Genomic DNA, 18,048 nt, shown 5'->3' on the forward strand with positions numbered 1-18,048 from the left:
CTAGTCACTCTTCTCCAGGATGAAGAGGAACCATTGATGAGCACCCTTTGGGTTCGGTCAGCCAGCCAGTTACAAATCCACTGAGTGGTAGCATAGTCAAGACCGCATTTTACCAGCTTCTTTACAAGAATATCATGGGGCACCTTGTCGAATGCCTTGCTGAAATCAAGGTAGGCTACATCCACTGCGTTCCCTTCATCTACCAGGCTTGTAATTCTGTCAAAAAACGAGATCAGGTTAGTCTGACATGACTTATTTTTCAGAAATCCATGCTGACTATTGGTGATCACAGCATTCCTTTCTAGGTGCTCACAGACTGTTTGCTTAACGATCTGCTCCAGAATCTTCCCTGGTATTGATGTCAGACTGACTGGGCGATAATTATTTGGGTCCTCTCTTTTCCCCTTTTTGAAAATAGGGACAACATTTGCCCTCCTCCAGTCTGCCGGGACTTCGCCTGTTCTCCAGGAATTCTCAAAGATGACTGCCAGTGGTTCTGAGATCACATCTGCCAGTTCTTTTAATACTCTTGGATGCAGTTCATCTGGCCCTGGAGACTTGAATACATCTAAACTAGCCAAGTATTCTTGTACTATCTCCTTAGTTATTCTGGGCTGTGTTTCCTCTGCTGAATCATTTGCTCCAAATTCTTCAGGTCGGGCATTGTTTTCTTTATCGGAGAAGACTGAGGCAAAGAAGGCATCGAGGAGTTCAGCCCTTTCTGTGTCCCCTGTTTGCATTTCACCATCTTCTCCTCTGAGTGACCCCACTGTTTCTTTGTTCTTCCTTTTGCTACGGACATACCCATAAAAGCCTTTTTTGTTGCTTTTAACCACTCTAGCAAGCCTGAGTTCATTCTGTGCTTTAGCTTTTCTGACTTTGTGTCTACATGTGCTGGCTATTTGTTTGAATTCCTCTTTGGTGGTTTCCCCCCTTTTCCATTTTTTGTACACATCCTTTTTTAATCTTAACTCAGTTAAAAGTTCTTTAGATAGCCACCCTGGCTTCTTTAGGCACCTTCCATGTTTCCGTCTCATTGGTATTGCCTGAAGTTGTGCTTTTACTATCTCCCTCTTAACAAACTCCCAGCCATCATGAACTCCCTTTCCTTTTAGTATTACTGTCCATGGGATCTCACCCAGCACTTCCCTAAGTTTTATGAAGTCGGCTTTCTTAAAGTCAAGAAATTGAGTCCTAGTATGCTTGGCTGCTCCTTTCCGCTGTATAGTAAACTTCAGAAGAGCATGATCACTCATGCCTTCCACTTCTACCCCACTAACCAGGTCATCAACATTGGTTAGGACCAGATCTAAAATGGCTGTTCCTCTTGTTGCTTCTCCCACTTTCTGGACAATGAAGTTGTCTGCAAGGCCAGTGAGGAATCTGTTTGACCTTATGCTCTTGGCTGAGTTTGACATCCAACAAATATCTGGGTAATTGAAGTCCCCCATTACTACTATCTCCCTTCCTTTTGCATGCAATTGCTGTCTTAAAACACATGCCTGAGTGTATTCAGTTGCTAAACATGGTTACCCAATGCTGGATTGTTTACTGCAACCTCTATTCTATTTTTGTTTGCCTATTTATTATATCCTGATGGTTTGAAAAGTAACATTTTATTCATTCCCTACGAAAGAGGCAGAAATGTCAATAGTACATTTCTCAGCTCTGTGCTCAGATGGACATTCCTTTGCTTACCGTGGTAGTGCTCACAGAAAGAGAGGTATGCTTCATTGCAAGTTCCGGTTTTCCAGTGACCATCAATGTCTAAATAGACACAGGCTTTTTTCTGCTTTGGCTCCCCAGGGGCCCAGTTAGTATATACCAGTCTCCAGTTGCTTATCCACTTATATTGCTCATCAGTCTGAAATCCAAATGCACAATGGAATAACACATGCTGGCCTAGAGAAAGCTTTTAAGTTCATGACATAACATGAACTCCACAACTTTTACGGTACTTTTCTTTCCCTTTCATTTTATTTATACACACATTTCATCATCCTATATGGGATGAAGTTTGGGTAGTAGTACTATACTTATGACGTCTGAAGTCATGAGTATGAAACAATTCTGAGCTATCAAAGGCAGGGGCGAAACTAGGCTTTGTTTCATCCAGGTTGGCACCCCCTGCACACGTGTTGGCACCCCCTGCACACACACACACACACACACACACACAGAGAGAGAGAGAGAGAGAGAGAGAGAGAGAGAGAGAGAGAGAGACATAGGCTGGGAGCCTGAATGGTGCCCCTCTAGAGGCTCCACCCTGGGCAAAAAAACTGACTAACCCCTCTGTAGCTATGGTTCTATCCAGGGATTTGGAGCACAATGTTTTCAGTATGCTGGTGGCATGAAGCTCTAGCTCTTCATTCCATCTGAATCATGAGAAGCTGTGAAGGTGTTGGACAGGAGCCTGGAAGCAGTAATAGGCTATGCGGGGGCCGACAAACTGAGGCTGAATCCTGATAAGATGAAGGTGCTGTGAAGGGGTGGTTCCTATGTCTGGGAATTAGGTGGATAACCTGTCTTGGGAGGGGTTGCAATTGCCCTGCAGAAACAGGGTCATAGTTTGGGAGTGCTGCAGGATTCCTGTTGCTGGCCTCTCAATTGGCTTCTCTGGCTAGGAGAGCTTATGTCCACTTTATGTCTGCCAATCAGGTCCATTCCTGGACCTCCCACCTGGACTACTCTAATGTGCTCTATCTGCGGCTATCCTTGAAGATGGCCCAGAGACTGAAGCTACTGCAGAATGTGGCTGCTAGATGGGAAGTGGGGCAGCCTGATGGGACAATGTTTGGGTCACTCATCCAGAAATCACTGTATTGGCTGTCATTGACTTATGGGACTTGATTCAAGGTATTAGCATACCAAATCCTGAACATCTTGGGATCCAAGTACCTAAAGTATCAGGAAGGAAGCACCTTCCTGAATATCTACCATCAATATACAATCAAGATAACATTTTATAAAAGAATGGAAATAGTTGATTGAATATTTACAGATAAATTGTAAACAGATAAGAACATTGGCAGGATTGTTATAATAACCTGCAGTTTTATGAGTATATATTAAGATATTAAAAATAAATTTAAGGAACCACAGGGAGAAGGAAAAGGATGTCAAGTTTTGAATATATATATAAGAATCCTGGTTGGTGTTGATCCAGTATGGTACTTAGTTTACTGTATTCATTGTAGACAATGCAAGTCATCTATGGAACCTGTTGCCCCACCCCTCCTAAAGCAACATAGAAGTGATTGATTTCTCTTTCTGAGGGTGAAAAAGGAGTCAAGACTAAAGACTACTAAAGATCTTGCTGCCTGGGGGTGTGCTGCTGCACTGAGTGCAGAAGCCCCTTTACAGACTGGAAATTGTTATATTTCTGTTAAGATTTCGTGTGCAGATAAAGTATAGCCACTGGAAATAGCTCATAGGTAACCCACAGACGATACCCAAAACTTATGTAATGCTTACCAAGGATATTCCTAATAAAGTCAGGTAATAAAAGTCTTTTCTATGTCCTTCTGAACACAAGTTCTTGATGTGGATATATAGTACAGTATTATGTTAATGTATATCATATGTATTTACCATATTGCTATTTAGGCCAATCCACGCAGGCTCTCCATATTTTAACACCCACAGCCATAGGAATGATTCAATGTAGGGATCCAAAATGCTGGCAAGCTCTGTCTGTTCAGATTTACACTTTTTCCTGGCCTCTTCCCATGTCATTTTGGGGCTGCTGAGAGAGTAACTTCTATTCCCAAAAGGGGCATAACCAGAGGCTGGAATTGTTGTTTCGGAGTGTGATAATGCAGGATCTATAGGCAAGTAATCAAGAGAAAAGACAGAGATCAGTTTAGACTACACACACCTGACACTAAATTTCTGAATACTATTATTCCCTAAACGTTTTAAATCTTGAAAATCGACATTTTAAATGCCAGCTTATAACACTTAGTCAAGTTTTCTTCAAAAACATATATGGATGAGGCCACAGAATACATTTAATTTACTATCACAAAAGCAGCAAACAAAATACCTAAAGTGTAGTCAACATGACCATTAACAACACAACTCCATTTCTTTCCAGAGAGGTCAAGAATCTGTTCTGTAATTAGCTTCCTATCCACCATCATTCTCAGATGACAAAACCTCAGTTCAGTCATTAAAACTGGCAATCAGCTTTTTAATTTTTTTTTACCAGAACAGAAAACTGGAGTTAGACTCTATAATGCAATCTGCATTATAGGGTTATCTGTTCCTTCTCTTCTAAAAAACATACCAGTGTTTCTTTGGCAGATGTAGCTTTTCTTAGCAGAACATGGCCCATCTCTCCAATATCCTGCCAGCTTTTCAGGCTCCTTCATCATAAAAATGCAGTCCTCCTAAGAAATAAAAGTATAACAAAGGGACAAGTAACACAGTAGCTATTTATACAATGTAGGGGCCAATCCGTTTGTACTTGAAACTTTCCTTTTATACTCTTGACCCGAAACTCCCTGGAACTCTCAGGTGGGTGCCATTGCCATTATAAGAGAACAAGGGAAGTGTTCATGGTGAGTTCCGGCACCTCTTTTTCTAGAAAAATAGCACTTCTCTTGACAAATACCAGGCTCCACAATCACCCAATCATAGATAGTGGCAAGAATAAATCCAGACTACAAGTGCAGTGTGCATCTGTCAGCGCAAGGCTTCCTATCTCTGGATCCTATTCAGGAGTAGGAATCAGTAGCTGATATGCGCTCTAGATCAGGCAGTGGCGTAGCGTGGGTTGTCAGCACCCGGGGCAAGGCAAGTAATTTGCGCCCCCTAACCCGGGACAAGGCTAGTAATTTGCGCCCCCTAACCCCTAACCTGCCGCCGCTGCCAGCTTCTTCTTGCTGCTGCCTGGTCTGGTCTGGTGTGGTTCTCTCCCGCGCTCAGCGCTGCGCTGGGCGGCCGCTGCACTGTCCCTCCCCCAGATAGTCCCTCGCTCTCTCTCCGCACCGCATGCCTGGCACCCACCCCCCCCACAGTGGGCGGCGACCTGGCGGCTCGGATCGGATTCGCATAGCCAGCACTGCAGTGAGAGAGAGTGAGTGAGCCAGGTAGGGGCAGAGAGCTGCGAGTGCGAGCGCCCCCCCCAGATGTTGCGCCCGGTGCAGCCGGCCCCCCCTGCACCCCCCACGCTACGCCACTGAGATCAGGGATTAGCTGATGCTTCCTGGAAGTGGGGTAGGATAGCAGACCAGTTATAAAACTGGTTAGGTGTTGCCTAACTGTTACTTTACATACTAGCTGCTTAGCTTGAGACAGCTGGCTCTAAAAATAAACAAAGGAGACACCAGCCAGAGATTGAATGGGGAATTGGTACAGAAATGGGGTGCTAACACTGAAGCTTCTCTGCACATGTAGTTTCACTGCAAGAATGGAATATAGAAGATATTTCTTGTTTCTGGGGTAAAAATGATGAAAGCCTTTGCAGGCAGGACTTACACCATAACCTGGAAAACCTTTGGCCCAGTTTGTGTAGTGGACTCCACTTCCATCTGTCCATACAAACATGCGCTCAATATTAATATCATTCAGTCCAATCCAGGGATCAGTTGCAGCACTTTTTAAGTGCACCGTGAGGAATGCTAAATAAAAACAATGACACATTTTTAAAAAAAGGATTTGGCAAATGTACACCCTTCACCTATAAGTGTTTGATATAGTGCATCATAATGTGATCTAGTTGTAGTTTGGGTTCATGTTGTATCATCATCATCATCATCATCATCATCATCATCATCATCAAAACACATTTGATTAATGCAAGAATTGCCAGTGTGCTGGCCTTTAGATGCTGTTGGACTAAATCTTCCGCCGTTCCTGACCACTGGCTATGCTGCCTGGGGCTTAATGGAGTTACAGTCTCACAAAGTGTGGTGGACATCACATTGACTACCCTGTTTTCATAATAACAAAAAGGGCCACTGAATCCAGCACACCACATTCTGTACCTGGATAAAGCATTAATAGGCTACCCTTACAATAAACAAGCTTTTCCCCAGCTTAAGAAGGGGAACTGAACTTAGATCTGAACTGAGAAGATGTTTGGTGAAGTGAAGTTTTGCCTTTTAAAGATTTTGAATCATCACCCATTTTCCTCTCTTTTCCCCCAATATAATTTTATTGAATTTCACAAATTAACTTCAAATTAAATTACATTGTTTCATGTACTGACTTCCCATCGCCACAGTATTTTTATTCAAACTCTTTTCTACTGCATTCTGTATCAAATTCTCATCTATTACCAAAATCCCTCTGATACAATTACTTTATCATTTTTCTTCCGCTGTTCCTATCTCAAATCCTGCCCTCGATTTCATTTCTTTGTAATGCTTTTCCAAATAGTCCCTCCATTTTCTTTTCAAAATGATGGACAATTTCCCTCAGAGTGACAATATACATATTAATTAAGACTCATTATCTTATCAATATAAGCATTGTTGCTTGCCAAATATAGTCCATGTACAAAATTATGCTTTGGAAGACAATAAAATTGGAGTGGGTAGCTTAATTTTGGCTATCAGGCTAATTTCGTATGGGTGATGGGAAAGGGGAAATGGTGGCAGAGACGTGGGCAGGGAGGAAAAGGTTGAGAGAGAGAAAGGGTGCCCTGGCCACTTTTGCCTTCAGCTCTACCCGTTGACAGTATGCAGCCCCTGTGGAGGTAAGGCACACCTCGCACCCGGCATGCCACAGCGTGCCAAGGAGCTCTGTGCCCACACTCTCTGGAGTTTCGCCTCCTGGCCAGAAGACAGGGTTTCCCCCTGACCTTTTGGAGCTATGGAGGTAACGCTCTGCTTGTTCTGAGGCACACCTCGCACCCGGCATGCCACAGTGTGCCAAGGAGCCTTGCACCCACGCTCCATGAACTTGTGGCCTCTTGGCAAGTAGACAGGGTTTTCCCGCTGACCTTTTGTCCTTTCATATGATCTGTTTACTAGACAGAATGCTTGGCTAAAGCATAACAAGGAACACAGACGCAATCCACTTTCACAACGCCTACGGGAAACACCTGCTGACACGTGTATTAGCTAATGCTTAGAATGTGCTTAGATGGAATATGTTAAAGTTCAGAGTGGTTTCACTACCTCTTTTTCCAACTGTATTTTATCCAATAAAAAGAGGCTCTGCAAGGCTTGCTTTTCAGCTTGCTTCTGCACAGCTCACTTGCATCCAACCTTCTATCGTCCTCGTTATTCCTGCAGCCCCTAACGGATGGCCCCTCAAGCAAACACAGCTCTCAACAGGTAAAAAGTTTTCCCACCCCAGCTATTGAGCTTGCCTATTAAATCTCTTTTAACTGCTATTAAAATAGCAGTCACTCTTTCTCAAGTTCCCCAACTATTATCCAACTGCAGCCACCAAATGCATTATACAGAATAACTACGGGGTCCTTTTATTCTTCTTGCACTTGTCTTGTGGGAATCTTTGCAGAGTAGATTCTTCCTGTGCTACTTGGGGAATCATAAAATCATAGAATTGTAGAGTTGGAAGGGACCTCCAACCTTCTGCAATGCAGGAATCTTTTGCCCAACGTGAGACTTTTGAACCCACAACCCTGAGATTAAGAATCTCATGATATACCAACTGAGCTGTCCCTGAGGCCTACGGCCATGTGGAAGAAGCTGGTAATATGCACTGCTGCATCACTGCCCTGGTTTCCAGCCCCCCCCCCATGTGGCCTGAAGTTTCTCAAGCCACCTGAGGAGTAAGGTGCCACAAAGGAGCCATTTCTAACCCTTCTTCTGGCACAAACGTAACTTGAGTCGAGGCTCTTGGACTTTTAACATGTCAAGTCTATATGAACAATCTGTTTTAAAAAGAACTGACTGCACCTTGTGTAGCTTTGTTTGGTATAGTTGCCAGATTTCCTCCTAGACTCTTGCAAGTGGTTCGTGCATAGGACCAGTTTTTCCTCTCTTCATTAAGACCAAATAGCTGGAAGCACTGTAGGGGGAAATAACAACTCTCCAAAATTCCATACATGATGAAACGGTTAATGAAAGTAGCAATCATGAAATGGTATTGAGCAAATAGACAGGGATAATTTTGCTTGGCTTTAAAGAGCAGTCCTACCCCATAGGATTTGCTGGTTGGAAGGGGATTAGGATGGGGTGGAAAATGGGGCAGAGGAAGGAACTGGGGAGAACATCCACCCTGGTAGCTACAGTTGTTAATTTGAGCTTTTAAAATATTCCCCTTTAATCAAAAATTTAAACTATTCAGATACAGATTAATATTTTTTTTTTTGTATTTACTATTTTAACACAATAGTCCTTTTCAGTTCTTAGTGCGGAAGAAGAATGTGACAACATAATGACAAGCTGCACCTCCTGGTCTATGTGCCTCTTTATTTTAAGCTCTATACAGAACACCTGAGTAAGACATGGAGAGCAACCTCTGCATGTTCAGCAGCTCTGGGGAAAGTATTCACTGTATGCACTAATACTATCTGAAAAGGACTAGTATTCCAAGCAATTTGTAATGACTACACTAGTTACCTTTTTATCAAAGAAAAGCCATCCTGCAGCACAGCCTCCAAGAGGTACAGGCAACGTGGGAGCAACAGATGAACGGACAGAACTGTTATGCCTTTCACATACAAATCTGTCCTCAGCACCACAATTGATGTCATTCCATAAACCTAAACAGAGAAGTTATTAAATCACTCGCAAACTGAAAAGGGCAAGCAGTCCTTCAGGTATACAGTACAAATGAAGGCTTGAGAATAACAAAGAGTAGCGGCAGTAACTTATTCCATATTGGAAGAAAATGGGACAATCGGGCGGAGAGCAGGCAGGGATGGGGCGCCCAGCGCGGGTGGGCGGGCAGCCGTGATGGCACCCTGCTGGGATCGCGCTGCCGGGGGCGGGGTGCTCCCCCCGCACTTCTCTTCCTCCGCCAGTGGGGACAATGTGTAGATGGAATAAGCAGGCAGTTGTTCACAATATAAACTTAAAGTCCCAAAGTTATTAAAATAGCATTGAAACAGTGCAGTATTTCCCCAAATCTCTCTTGCCGTATAGTCGCTCATCTGATAAATATACAGGGTCCTTTAAAACTTTTAATACCAAGTCATATTTTTTAAAAAGGCAATTCAAGAGCTGTAAAATAATTAATTTTCCCTCCCAAACAATGTATATTTGTGGATGGAATAGTCATTGCAACTATAGATTCAGGGTTTATCCACACTTGCCTTTCCTCCCTGCTTCCAGGCACAGTCTGCACTTTAAAGCTCCGTGTCTGAGTGCTCTTTCTTTCTTTCTTTCTTTCTTTTGCCTTTGAGCTTTCTCCATGAAAACCCACTCTTTAAATCTCCATCAGAGGAAACAGCAATCTGCAGAAAACCCAAATTGCCGTTTGTTGCGCTTCAGTTTTAAAAAGTAGGTTTTTGCAGTGAAAGCTCTGGGACATGGAGCTTTAAAGAGAGGACCTGTACCTGGAAAGAGGGGGGCAACAGGTAAGTCCAGATAAGCCCTCACTGTGTTGTACTTGTTCTGTATTAATCCCTTTCCCCATCCTCAAACACACAATTTCTCAAGATTTTTGTTTTAATGGTAGGATTTTATTCTACTTACCTGTGCTGTAATACATGACCACACAGTTTTCGTCATCATTTGCAAAGTTGGGTTCATTAGGTGCCCAGGCTGCATAGGTCACTGGAGTTCCATCCAACCAGCTAGAGAAAATGATACAACAGTATTGGACAGAACAATGTAATTGCGCTTTATTTACATTGCATATTTCCACAATGGTTTTTGCTGTTTGTGGGCTTTTTTAGTCAAGGAAACACAAGGTCCAGAAAACATTTCACTGTTGAACCTTGCAGGGCAGCATTAAGTTGGCAGCATTAAGAATATCCAGCAAAATTATGGAAGTAATGTAATCAGAATGACTAGGAAAACAATCCTAATCTTGAAAGACTGAGATGCTGTTAAAGAGGAGCAAATTGCCAGTTATTTTCTTTAATAATAATTTTGTATCACCATGCCAGGAAGCATTTGGAATTTCTGCCTGAGGCAAGAAAACATCTTCTTTAAGATAATGCATTAAGACTTTGCTTCAAATAATGTTAATAGATAGAATTATGAACAGCTCATTTATTAGGGTTAACAAAATTGGTGATGAGGCTTTAGCCGTGGCCCAGCCCTATCCTCAAAAATGAATTAGTAGTAGTAATGATGATGATGATGATGATGATGTGCCCAGTGGCTGACAGGTAGTGAAGTATGGGTTCTTACAGTTACTGGGGCAGTTCATTTTAATTAGAAGAAAATGAAATGCTTGTATTTTATAGGTGGAATGTAACATTCATAGTTGAGAAATGATCAGATTGGTTCTTAATTTACACACATTAAAACCACCTCATTTACAACTGCAACCTTAATGTCCTGATTGGGGAGGGGGGCAGTAGTGAAGGAGAACAGCAGATGGCTCATGCAGGGGAAGAGGAGCGAGGCTGGGCATGCCTTCACATTGCTCCTTTGCTGGCCTGAATGGAAGAAAGGCCAGGTATGTCAGGTGTGGGGACAACCATCAGCTGGAAAGCACCCTCAGTCTCTTCCAGTGACATCCCAAAGGGCCGTAGTTGGGAAATGGGGAATGTCATTGCTCCAACATTCAGAGCATGGCTGGGAGGAAAGCAGAAGACAGACATAACTGGAGACACACCACACTCAAGGTACATAAAACAACTGTAGGAGTCAGGCAGATAGGAGGGTGGTACCCTCTTCCTCAGTGCATAAAAAGAAAGTTCACAGGGGGAGAGCACCCCAAGACCTAATACAACCTAGAGAGACAAGGAAGTGGTGACAGCCTAGTAAATGGTATTCTCCACAGTTTGGGGGTACATTGTGGGACTAGGAAGGTGTTGGATCCATAGGATCCAAGCCTTCCCCATGTTCATTTTCCAGCCATGCCAAAATTGGGGCTTTCATGTTATTAGGCTTTGAGATTTTATGAGGTGGTGAGGAGAAGGCAATTGACATTAAAGCTTTAATTGACATTAATATTAGCCTAGTTACTTAGGAGAAACTTAGATTTACAATTTTGTTAAAAATCTGAATTCCACTTTTAATTTTTCTTCTTCACTTACCCGAACTTTCTATCAAGACCCAATATTAAACCAATGTGAATATTCTTGTAACTTCCATAAAGCTTGTTCTACAACATACAAAGGAAAAATTGGAAGTAAATGAAACAATATAGTATTCAGATGCAGAGCAATGTAGGTTATTCCATAGGAAGTGCAGAATTCATAAATCAGGCAATATAGAAAGGTTTGTAATGATGAGCACAGCATCTGTGCTTTTTACAAACTTCTTTAAAGGTTTCCAGTTAAGATAAATTAAAACATGTCAGCTAAAATTAGACTAAGAATGGAAGGAAATTTTGCATTATGTTGTAATATACTAATGTAGGGCTTCACTGATTTAAGCTGGTTTATTAAAGATTTTTAGTTCTATGTAAGAATTACAGTGCAACTCACACAATCAGCTTTCATGCCAGAATTCTACCCACTGTTTCCCAGCTCACTCTTCCACTTAGTGAATTGCACTTTTTTGTTTTTTAACTGAGGAGAGGGAGGGAAAAATTATTTCTTACATATTTCCACAAAAACTTTTGTTCACTTTCTCTTTCAATGACTGCAAGATCTCCGCCATGCTTCTTGCAGTATGCTCGAGCTCTTTCTGCAGATGCTGTTTCATTACTGAAATAGTACTCATTGCCCTCATACAAGATCCAGCCATTTTCAATTCTTTTGAATGAATATTCTGTAACAGAATAAGTATTAATTTCATTTAAAATATTTCTTAACTATTCTGCATCAAAAGATTTCAGAGTGGTATTCAAACATGAGAATAGCTTTAAATCACCCAGCCAGCAATTCTCCAGTGTTTCAGGAAGGAATTTTTCAATCCCTACCTGAAGATGCTGAGGACAGAACCTGTGGCTTTCTGCATGCAAAGGATCCAGTTGAATGTAGCCAATTTGAGGAGCGAGAAAGCCCAAGCCAGAGAGTATCTACCATGGGATCCTTGTGACAGAACTGTCAGCGGCCAAAGAGAATCACTGGGGCTGCCTCTTCCCCACTTTCCATTAGATTACAAAAGACCTCTTTGTTCTGAGGGAAAGCAGAAACTAGGAAGCTGAGGCCAGGGAGCAAACATATCTTTGGCTCCTGACAGACCCCCCAATAGCCTGAAAGACCTGTTAAGGCAGCTCTACCCCTGCTTTCCATGGTGCTGCTTAAGATAGACCTGTGTGAGCTGAGGAAAAGTGAAATCACCCAACATACCGAAATGATTGCTTGGCTCCGGTTTTAGTGACACACCTGAAAAACCAAACACATATTTATTATATCATAGTGAAATTTATTGTATTACGTTATTTCATACAAACAGGAGTTTGAAAAATGAAAGTGTTATTTGTACATTTCCATGGCAAAATTAACAACCTAATGCAGAGGAACTATCAGCAAATACCGATATTCACCATGGTGTACATGGCTCAGGTTCCTTGTTCGAATTGAAATGGAGTACTTTACATCTCAGTATGAAAGCCAAGGATATTAACCCTGCAACAATCATTATGAAGGCTAAATGTGTTTCATATTTCTCATTTTTAACCTCTTCTCAAAAGGCAAAAGGTTAATAATCATGTTTTTAAAAAATCAGGTTTCAGCAGTGCAGCAGATGAAGGCCCTGTTGGCTTTGTTTAATGAACCTGTTGTAAATGAAGAGGAATCTTACCTCTCTTTATTTGGCAAATCCAATTCAGAAAATGCTCACACCAGGAAGGTTTCCACCACGAATAAAACGAAGCCACTCCTCTGCATCCCATGTCTTTATCTCTTAAAACTTGATAGAGAAAGCTTCTCTCTTCGTAGTTTAGCTACAGTAGGAATAAAGTTTTCTTACTCATTTTCTTTCTAAGAATCATCAAGGGTAACATATAGAAAAGGAGAGACTTACAGCGGCAGTTTTTGAATGACTTGTACACTAAGGTTACCAGACGTCCCCATTTCCCGGGGACAGTCCCTGGATTTACAAATCAGTCCTCATACAAAATCCATTGAAGTTGAAAAGTGTCCCCAGATTCATTGAAAAAAAATCTGGTAACCTTATTGTACACACATATGCATGTATATACGTAGAGAGAGATGGGCTGTCATTTTCACATTAATACTGTGTGTGTGTGTGTGTTACAGGTGTAAGCTTCTGCAAGTTATTCAGATGCCTGGCCATGTCATCTGGGCTAGAGGGGAGCAGATGTATCACCTGGTCAGCCCACAGCATCATGGTAATGGAAAAGCATAGATTTAAGGAGATGGTAAAAAGCAAATGCATTTTTTTCTGGTTATCTTATCACTCTACTTTTTTAAAAAGATGAAATAATTTGCATCTGGGTTGTTGTTGTTTTTACTTTAAATTGTTCTAATTATTTTAGTTGAAATGATTGCTTTCCCAAACCAGGTTTGCCTCAGGTAGTGCAGCACCAGCAGAACCAGGGAAGGAATGCAGCAGCCACAATCTCTGTTTGCCCTAAGCCATAGCTTGGCTTTGCGTTATATGCAAAGTGGATAGTTAGTCTGTGTTCTCATGTTTTTCCTTTTTAAAAATAAATAAATTAAATGTTCCTTACACACACATACACACACACACACACACACACACCCAACTGAGCAAGCAATAACTTCAAGCAACTGTGCAGTAATTGCCATAAGTGTTGGGTCCAAAAATTAGATTACCCATCACATTTATAAATACTTTAATGCTGGACACTTCAATAACTAAACTTTTAAAGTATTGCTATGGTCTCAATCAAAGTTCACTATGAGAACAAGAGAACAAGAGGCTTGAATACTAAGATTATAAATGAATTTGCAAATAATTTTACCAACAATGCATTAGTATTCATCATTTACTTACAGGAGTTTCATCACTCCAAGTAAATCCTTTATCGGGCTCCAACTCACTTAAACCAATCCAATAATAGTCTGCAGAAGACCTAAAATATATAAAAAAATATTGTAAGCAGAGAGTTGATTTCAAGAGTTTTAAAATTTACAATATAATGACTACTCTGAGGATCACCTTAGATGAGCCATTTGGAGCAGGAACTCTCTCTGTGTGTGTGTGTGTGTGTGTGTGTGTGTGTTCAGATTACACGTGGTCATTTCTTAGGCATGCTTGCATTACATGCTAAGTCATTGGATATTTACAGGTGACTGTATTATAAACTAGGACATGAGTAAGCAAACTAAGGCCCAGGGGCCGGATTCGGCCCAATCACCTTCTAAATCCAGCTTGCGAATGGTCCTGGAATCAGTGTGTTTTACATGAGTAGAATGTGTCCTTTTACTTAAAATGCATCTCTGGGTTGTGGTTCGATGACCCGACCCCCGCGAAGTGAAATGAAGACACAAGGACAAGTGATGTAAGGTTGATGGGGTAGAAAAGGCCACAACTTTATTGATTACAGCAATGAAAAGGTATTGGCTTAGGCATTGGATCGAAACAAGTGGGTTTATTCACCAGTAGGTGGAGCCTGTTGATGCTAATCCAACTATAGGCTCACCCCTGATGTCACCGAGGGTCGTGCCATGGCCTCCCGCCAAGCAGGCATCGGACAGAATACACGACTGCCAGATTCCTTTAACGGAATACCCCTAAAAATTGAAGGCATAGGCGATGGCCACACCTAGCACTTCGACACACAACACATTATTCCAATGCCTAACCTACCCACCAATACCACAAAAGTTGTGACGATTGCTATGAGGTAGGCGAAAAAACCAAAAAGCCTAATGCCAAATGGAAAAACTCCTACCAGGCCCCCCGGGCAACCAGGGCGACCAACCTAAGGTCCATAGCAAGGCCAATGACCTAAGCCCTAACTAAAAGGGAGTGGAGGGTGGGTGACTCGCGATGGGACGACGATGAGGAATGAGGCCAGGGAGAGGCTGGCACTGCAGCAAAAGGCTGCTGAACACGCCCCCTCCACGGCACCTGGTTGGGTGGCCATCGGGGGAGGCGTGAGTGCCAGCCAGGTGAGCTGGAGGCAGGGGGCGATGCCCCCTGCTGGGCGGTGCTCGGGCTCCCGCCCACAACCACTCCCCTCTCTTTCAGGGAGGAGAGTCTTTGTGGTTCGATGACCCGACCCCCGCGAAGTGAAATGAAGACACAAGGACAAGTGATGTAAGGTTGATGGGGTAGAAAAGGCCACAACTTTATTGATTACAGCAATGAAAAGGTATTGGCTTAGGCATTGTATGAGGCAGAGGTTTGATCTGAACCCAAACAATCAAAACCGATATCATAAGAAAACACCTATTTCACAGAAGTCAAACTGGTGATTCTTAGAGGGAAGTAACCTATCAGCCAATCCATAGAGGGCAAGCCTAAGACATATTGCTGCCTGATGCGTTCCTGCCCTGGTCCCAGGAAACATCCCCAGATGTGTGCGCATACACACATTCTGCCCTAGGATCATCATTCAGACTTTCATAAACATAAACTTTTCTCCTCCAGGATTGTCACGCAGACATGGACCCCACACAAATCTCATCAATTTTCTCACACACTCAAATAGTCGGCCAGAGTAGTGTGTGCTATAGTTGCAAGTTCTGTGAAATTCCTTGTTGTTAAAGGTAATAATGACACAGGATTAATACACTGATGTGTACTGGTAACTATGATATTTTTGTTATATGTATGTTTGTGGCACAACACTTCCTTTTATTTTGAAAGAAATGTGGTGTCAATTAAAGCCCATACACCATGCTTGTAGGTGTATGCACTTTACTCTGTATAGAATGGACCTTTATTCTTTGCAACTGTATTGTTTTAGTTAAAAAGTCTCTCTCTCTCTCTCTCTCTCTCTCTCTCTCTCTCTCTCTCTCTCGCAAATGGTTTCATACTTAATGCTATCACTCAGTTGTTTTATATTTTGGGTATTCTTGGGGAACATTTCACCACAAAACCAAACTGACATGGTACTTAATAGATAAATAAATGATTGCGCATCCATTAACACTTATCTCAGGGATAGCCAAAGTGATCCAAACTCTCAATGTTGGAGTACAGTTTTCATCATCCATGAGTAGTGACCAGATTGATTGGGACTGATGGAAGTTGGAGTACAACAACCTCTGGAGGACAAGTTATGCTTGACTTAACCCTTTCCCTGCTACTGCTTCTATGTTGCAATACATCACCAAGTGATGTATTTGTTTCTTTTAGTTCCGTTTAACAGTGTTATTACTCTAATATTTTATGTGGTTTTTATTTTATTTTTTAAGAAGTGGCTCTCTATGCTCACCAAGTATATAAAAAACAATTAAATTTTCCCTTTTGCTATGCATGCAAGCAAAATGTGCCTTTAAAAAGTCACAATTTAAAGTGCTAATAACCAAGGTTGAACTGATGTGCTCCAACCCCAAAACCAGCTGGACTGTACATGGGTAGCAAAATTGTGATACATGTTGCAATTTGGGGGTGGGACAGTTGTGTTCCTTCTGGGTTCAAGCAGCTGGGAGTTACCTCTTTTATTTCCCAGAAATTCCCTGCTCCTCAGAAAAGAGAAAACTATGTGATAATGTAGTGTTATTTTGAGGAGGGCGTCTAGAAAACAAAAATGGCCATTGCCAGCTGTTGGTCATTGCAATGTGTTTGCAAAAGATGGTGGGATAAAGGAAAACTGGGAGGTGCCAGTCTCAGCTCCTCCTTTCAGGAAAGCGCAGCAAGCAAGAGAGAGGGATGACACTGTTGCTGTGACCTCCACTTCTGCCAGTTTGGATTAATTCCTCTGTTTGCAATAAATGACAATTTCTAGTGATGCCTCGGGTACCGTGTGGTTTTGTGCCATGGCTGAAGTGTGTGATGCAGCAGGATTCAGAGTGTTAACTTTAAAAGAGAAATAGGTTTTGGTATGTGTATTGGTTTGGGAAGTGTGAACTGGAAAGCTGATATTAAAATGCCATTAAACCAGAAGAGTTTTTGATTCTGAGACAATGAGGATTAACATTATATGAAACTCACAACTCTGATAGCATTTTCTGTTCTTCTTCACTATGAACAGAAACGAGGTCTCCTCCAATTGCTCTACAGAAATCTCGTGCTTCAAGCCAAGATTTCTTGCTCTCTTTCTCTTTTTTATAGGCCTAAAGGCATAAAAATATAGTTAAACATAAGTAATATTAATCTGTTTTAAATCTATAATGTTCCCTCGCCCTGAATATTGGTAATTCCCTTCTTTATTTCCTAACCAAGGTTCATATCCTGATACTCTTTTCTATTGGTTCTCCAACTTCATATTATACATCTGATTTGACTGCTTTTGCTTCTGAGCAATAACCAGTTCCAGCACCCATGTTTTTATCCCAACACAGCTGTAAACATTTTATATTGTCCACCCTATTCCTGTCACTGTAATCCATTTTTACTTATTTAAACTTTAAATTGTTGCAACCCACCCTGGGACCTATTGGTGAAGAGTGGATAGCTGTAGTAGTAATAGTAGTAATACCAATTCAGTTAAAAGGCTTTTCTTGCCCTTTTCTTTGACAAATCACAAATTACTTCCCCCAAGTCAATTTCTTTGGCAAGGTCACATTTGGTAGAAAAAAGTATGATGAGTGCCAGTTTTCGGAATTTTTTTTGCTTCTGTCACTGGCAGGGTGCAAAAAATCTGGATCGCTATTAAAATTAGATGCATTGTGTTTTGTTTTTGCTCTAAATCTCATTTAATAAGACAAGTGAGGATATCTAAAACTCTTTCTAAAAAGTAAATTGAAGGATTTTTCCTCCCAGAACCAATGCTACACAAGGTGAACTATCTGAAAGATCTGGTGGATACTTGTGAGGCAGCCATTTAGAATCTTATTTCAGTTCCTTAGGCTCCAGAGACACATATTTTAGGACTCAGCCAAATATGAAATGAATATTCTTGGTTGTTTTGAACCTGTGTTTGAATTCATAGATGACAAAGATACATAGAAAACATTCC

General features: G+C 41.7%; 1 protein-coding gene across 1 annotated transcript in view; it reads right to left on the reverse strand.

The window, feature by feature from the left end:
* Positions 1-18,048, reverse strand: part of LOC128398411 (macrophage mannose receptor 1-like) — a 43,194-nt gene that overhangs the window by 10,064 nt on the left and 15,082 nt on the right. The window contains exons 13-25 of the mRNA XM_053359444.1: positions 17,082-17,203; positions 13,971-14,049; positions 12,792-12,933; positions 12,338-12,373; positions 11,644-11,813; positions 11,135-11,202; positions 9,618-9,718; positions 8,541-8,683; positions 7,875-7,986; positions 5,482-5,624; positions 4,289-4,391; positions 3,592-3,824; positions 1,699-1,864 (exon numbers count right to left, since the gene is read on the reverse strand). Coding sequence (XP_053215419.1) covers positions 1,699-1,864; positions 3,592-3,824; positions 4,289-4,391; positions 5,482-5,624; positions 7,875-7,986; positions 8,541-8,683; positions 9,618-9,718; positions 11,135-11,202; positions 11,644-11,813; positions 12,338-12,373; positions 12,792-12,933; positions 13,971-14,049; positions 17,082-17,203 — 1,618 coding nt within the window. The remainder of the gene's footprint in view (positions 1-1,698; positions 1,865-3,591; positions 3,825-4,288; positions 4,392-5,481; positions 5,625-7,874; positions 7,987-8,540; positions 8,684-9,617; positions 9,719-11,134; positions 11,203-11,643; positions 11,814-12,337; positions 12,374-12,791; positions 12,934-13,970; positions 14,050-17,081; positions 17,204-18,048) is intronic.

This window comes from Podarcis raffonei, chromosome 12, assembly GCF_027172205.1.
Source record: "Podarcis raffonei isolate rPodRaf1 chromosome 12, rPodRaf1.pri, whole genome shotgun sequence".
Lineage (NCBI taxonomy): Eukaryota > Metazoa > Chordata > Lepidosauria > Squamata > Lacertidae > Podarcis > Podarcis raffonei.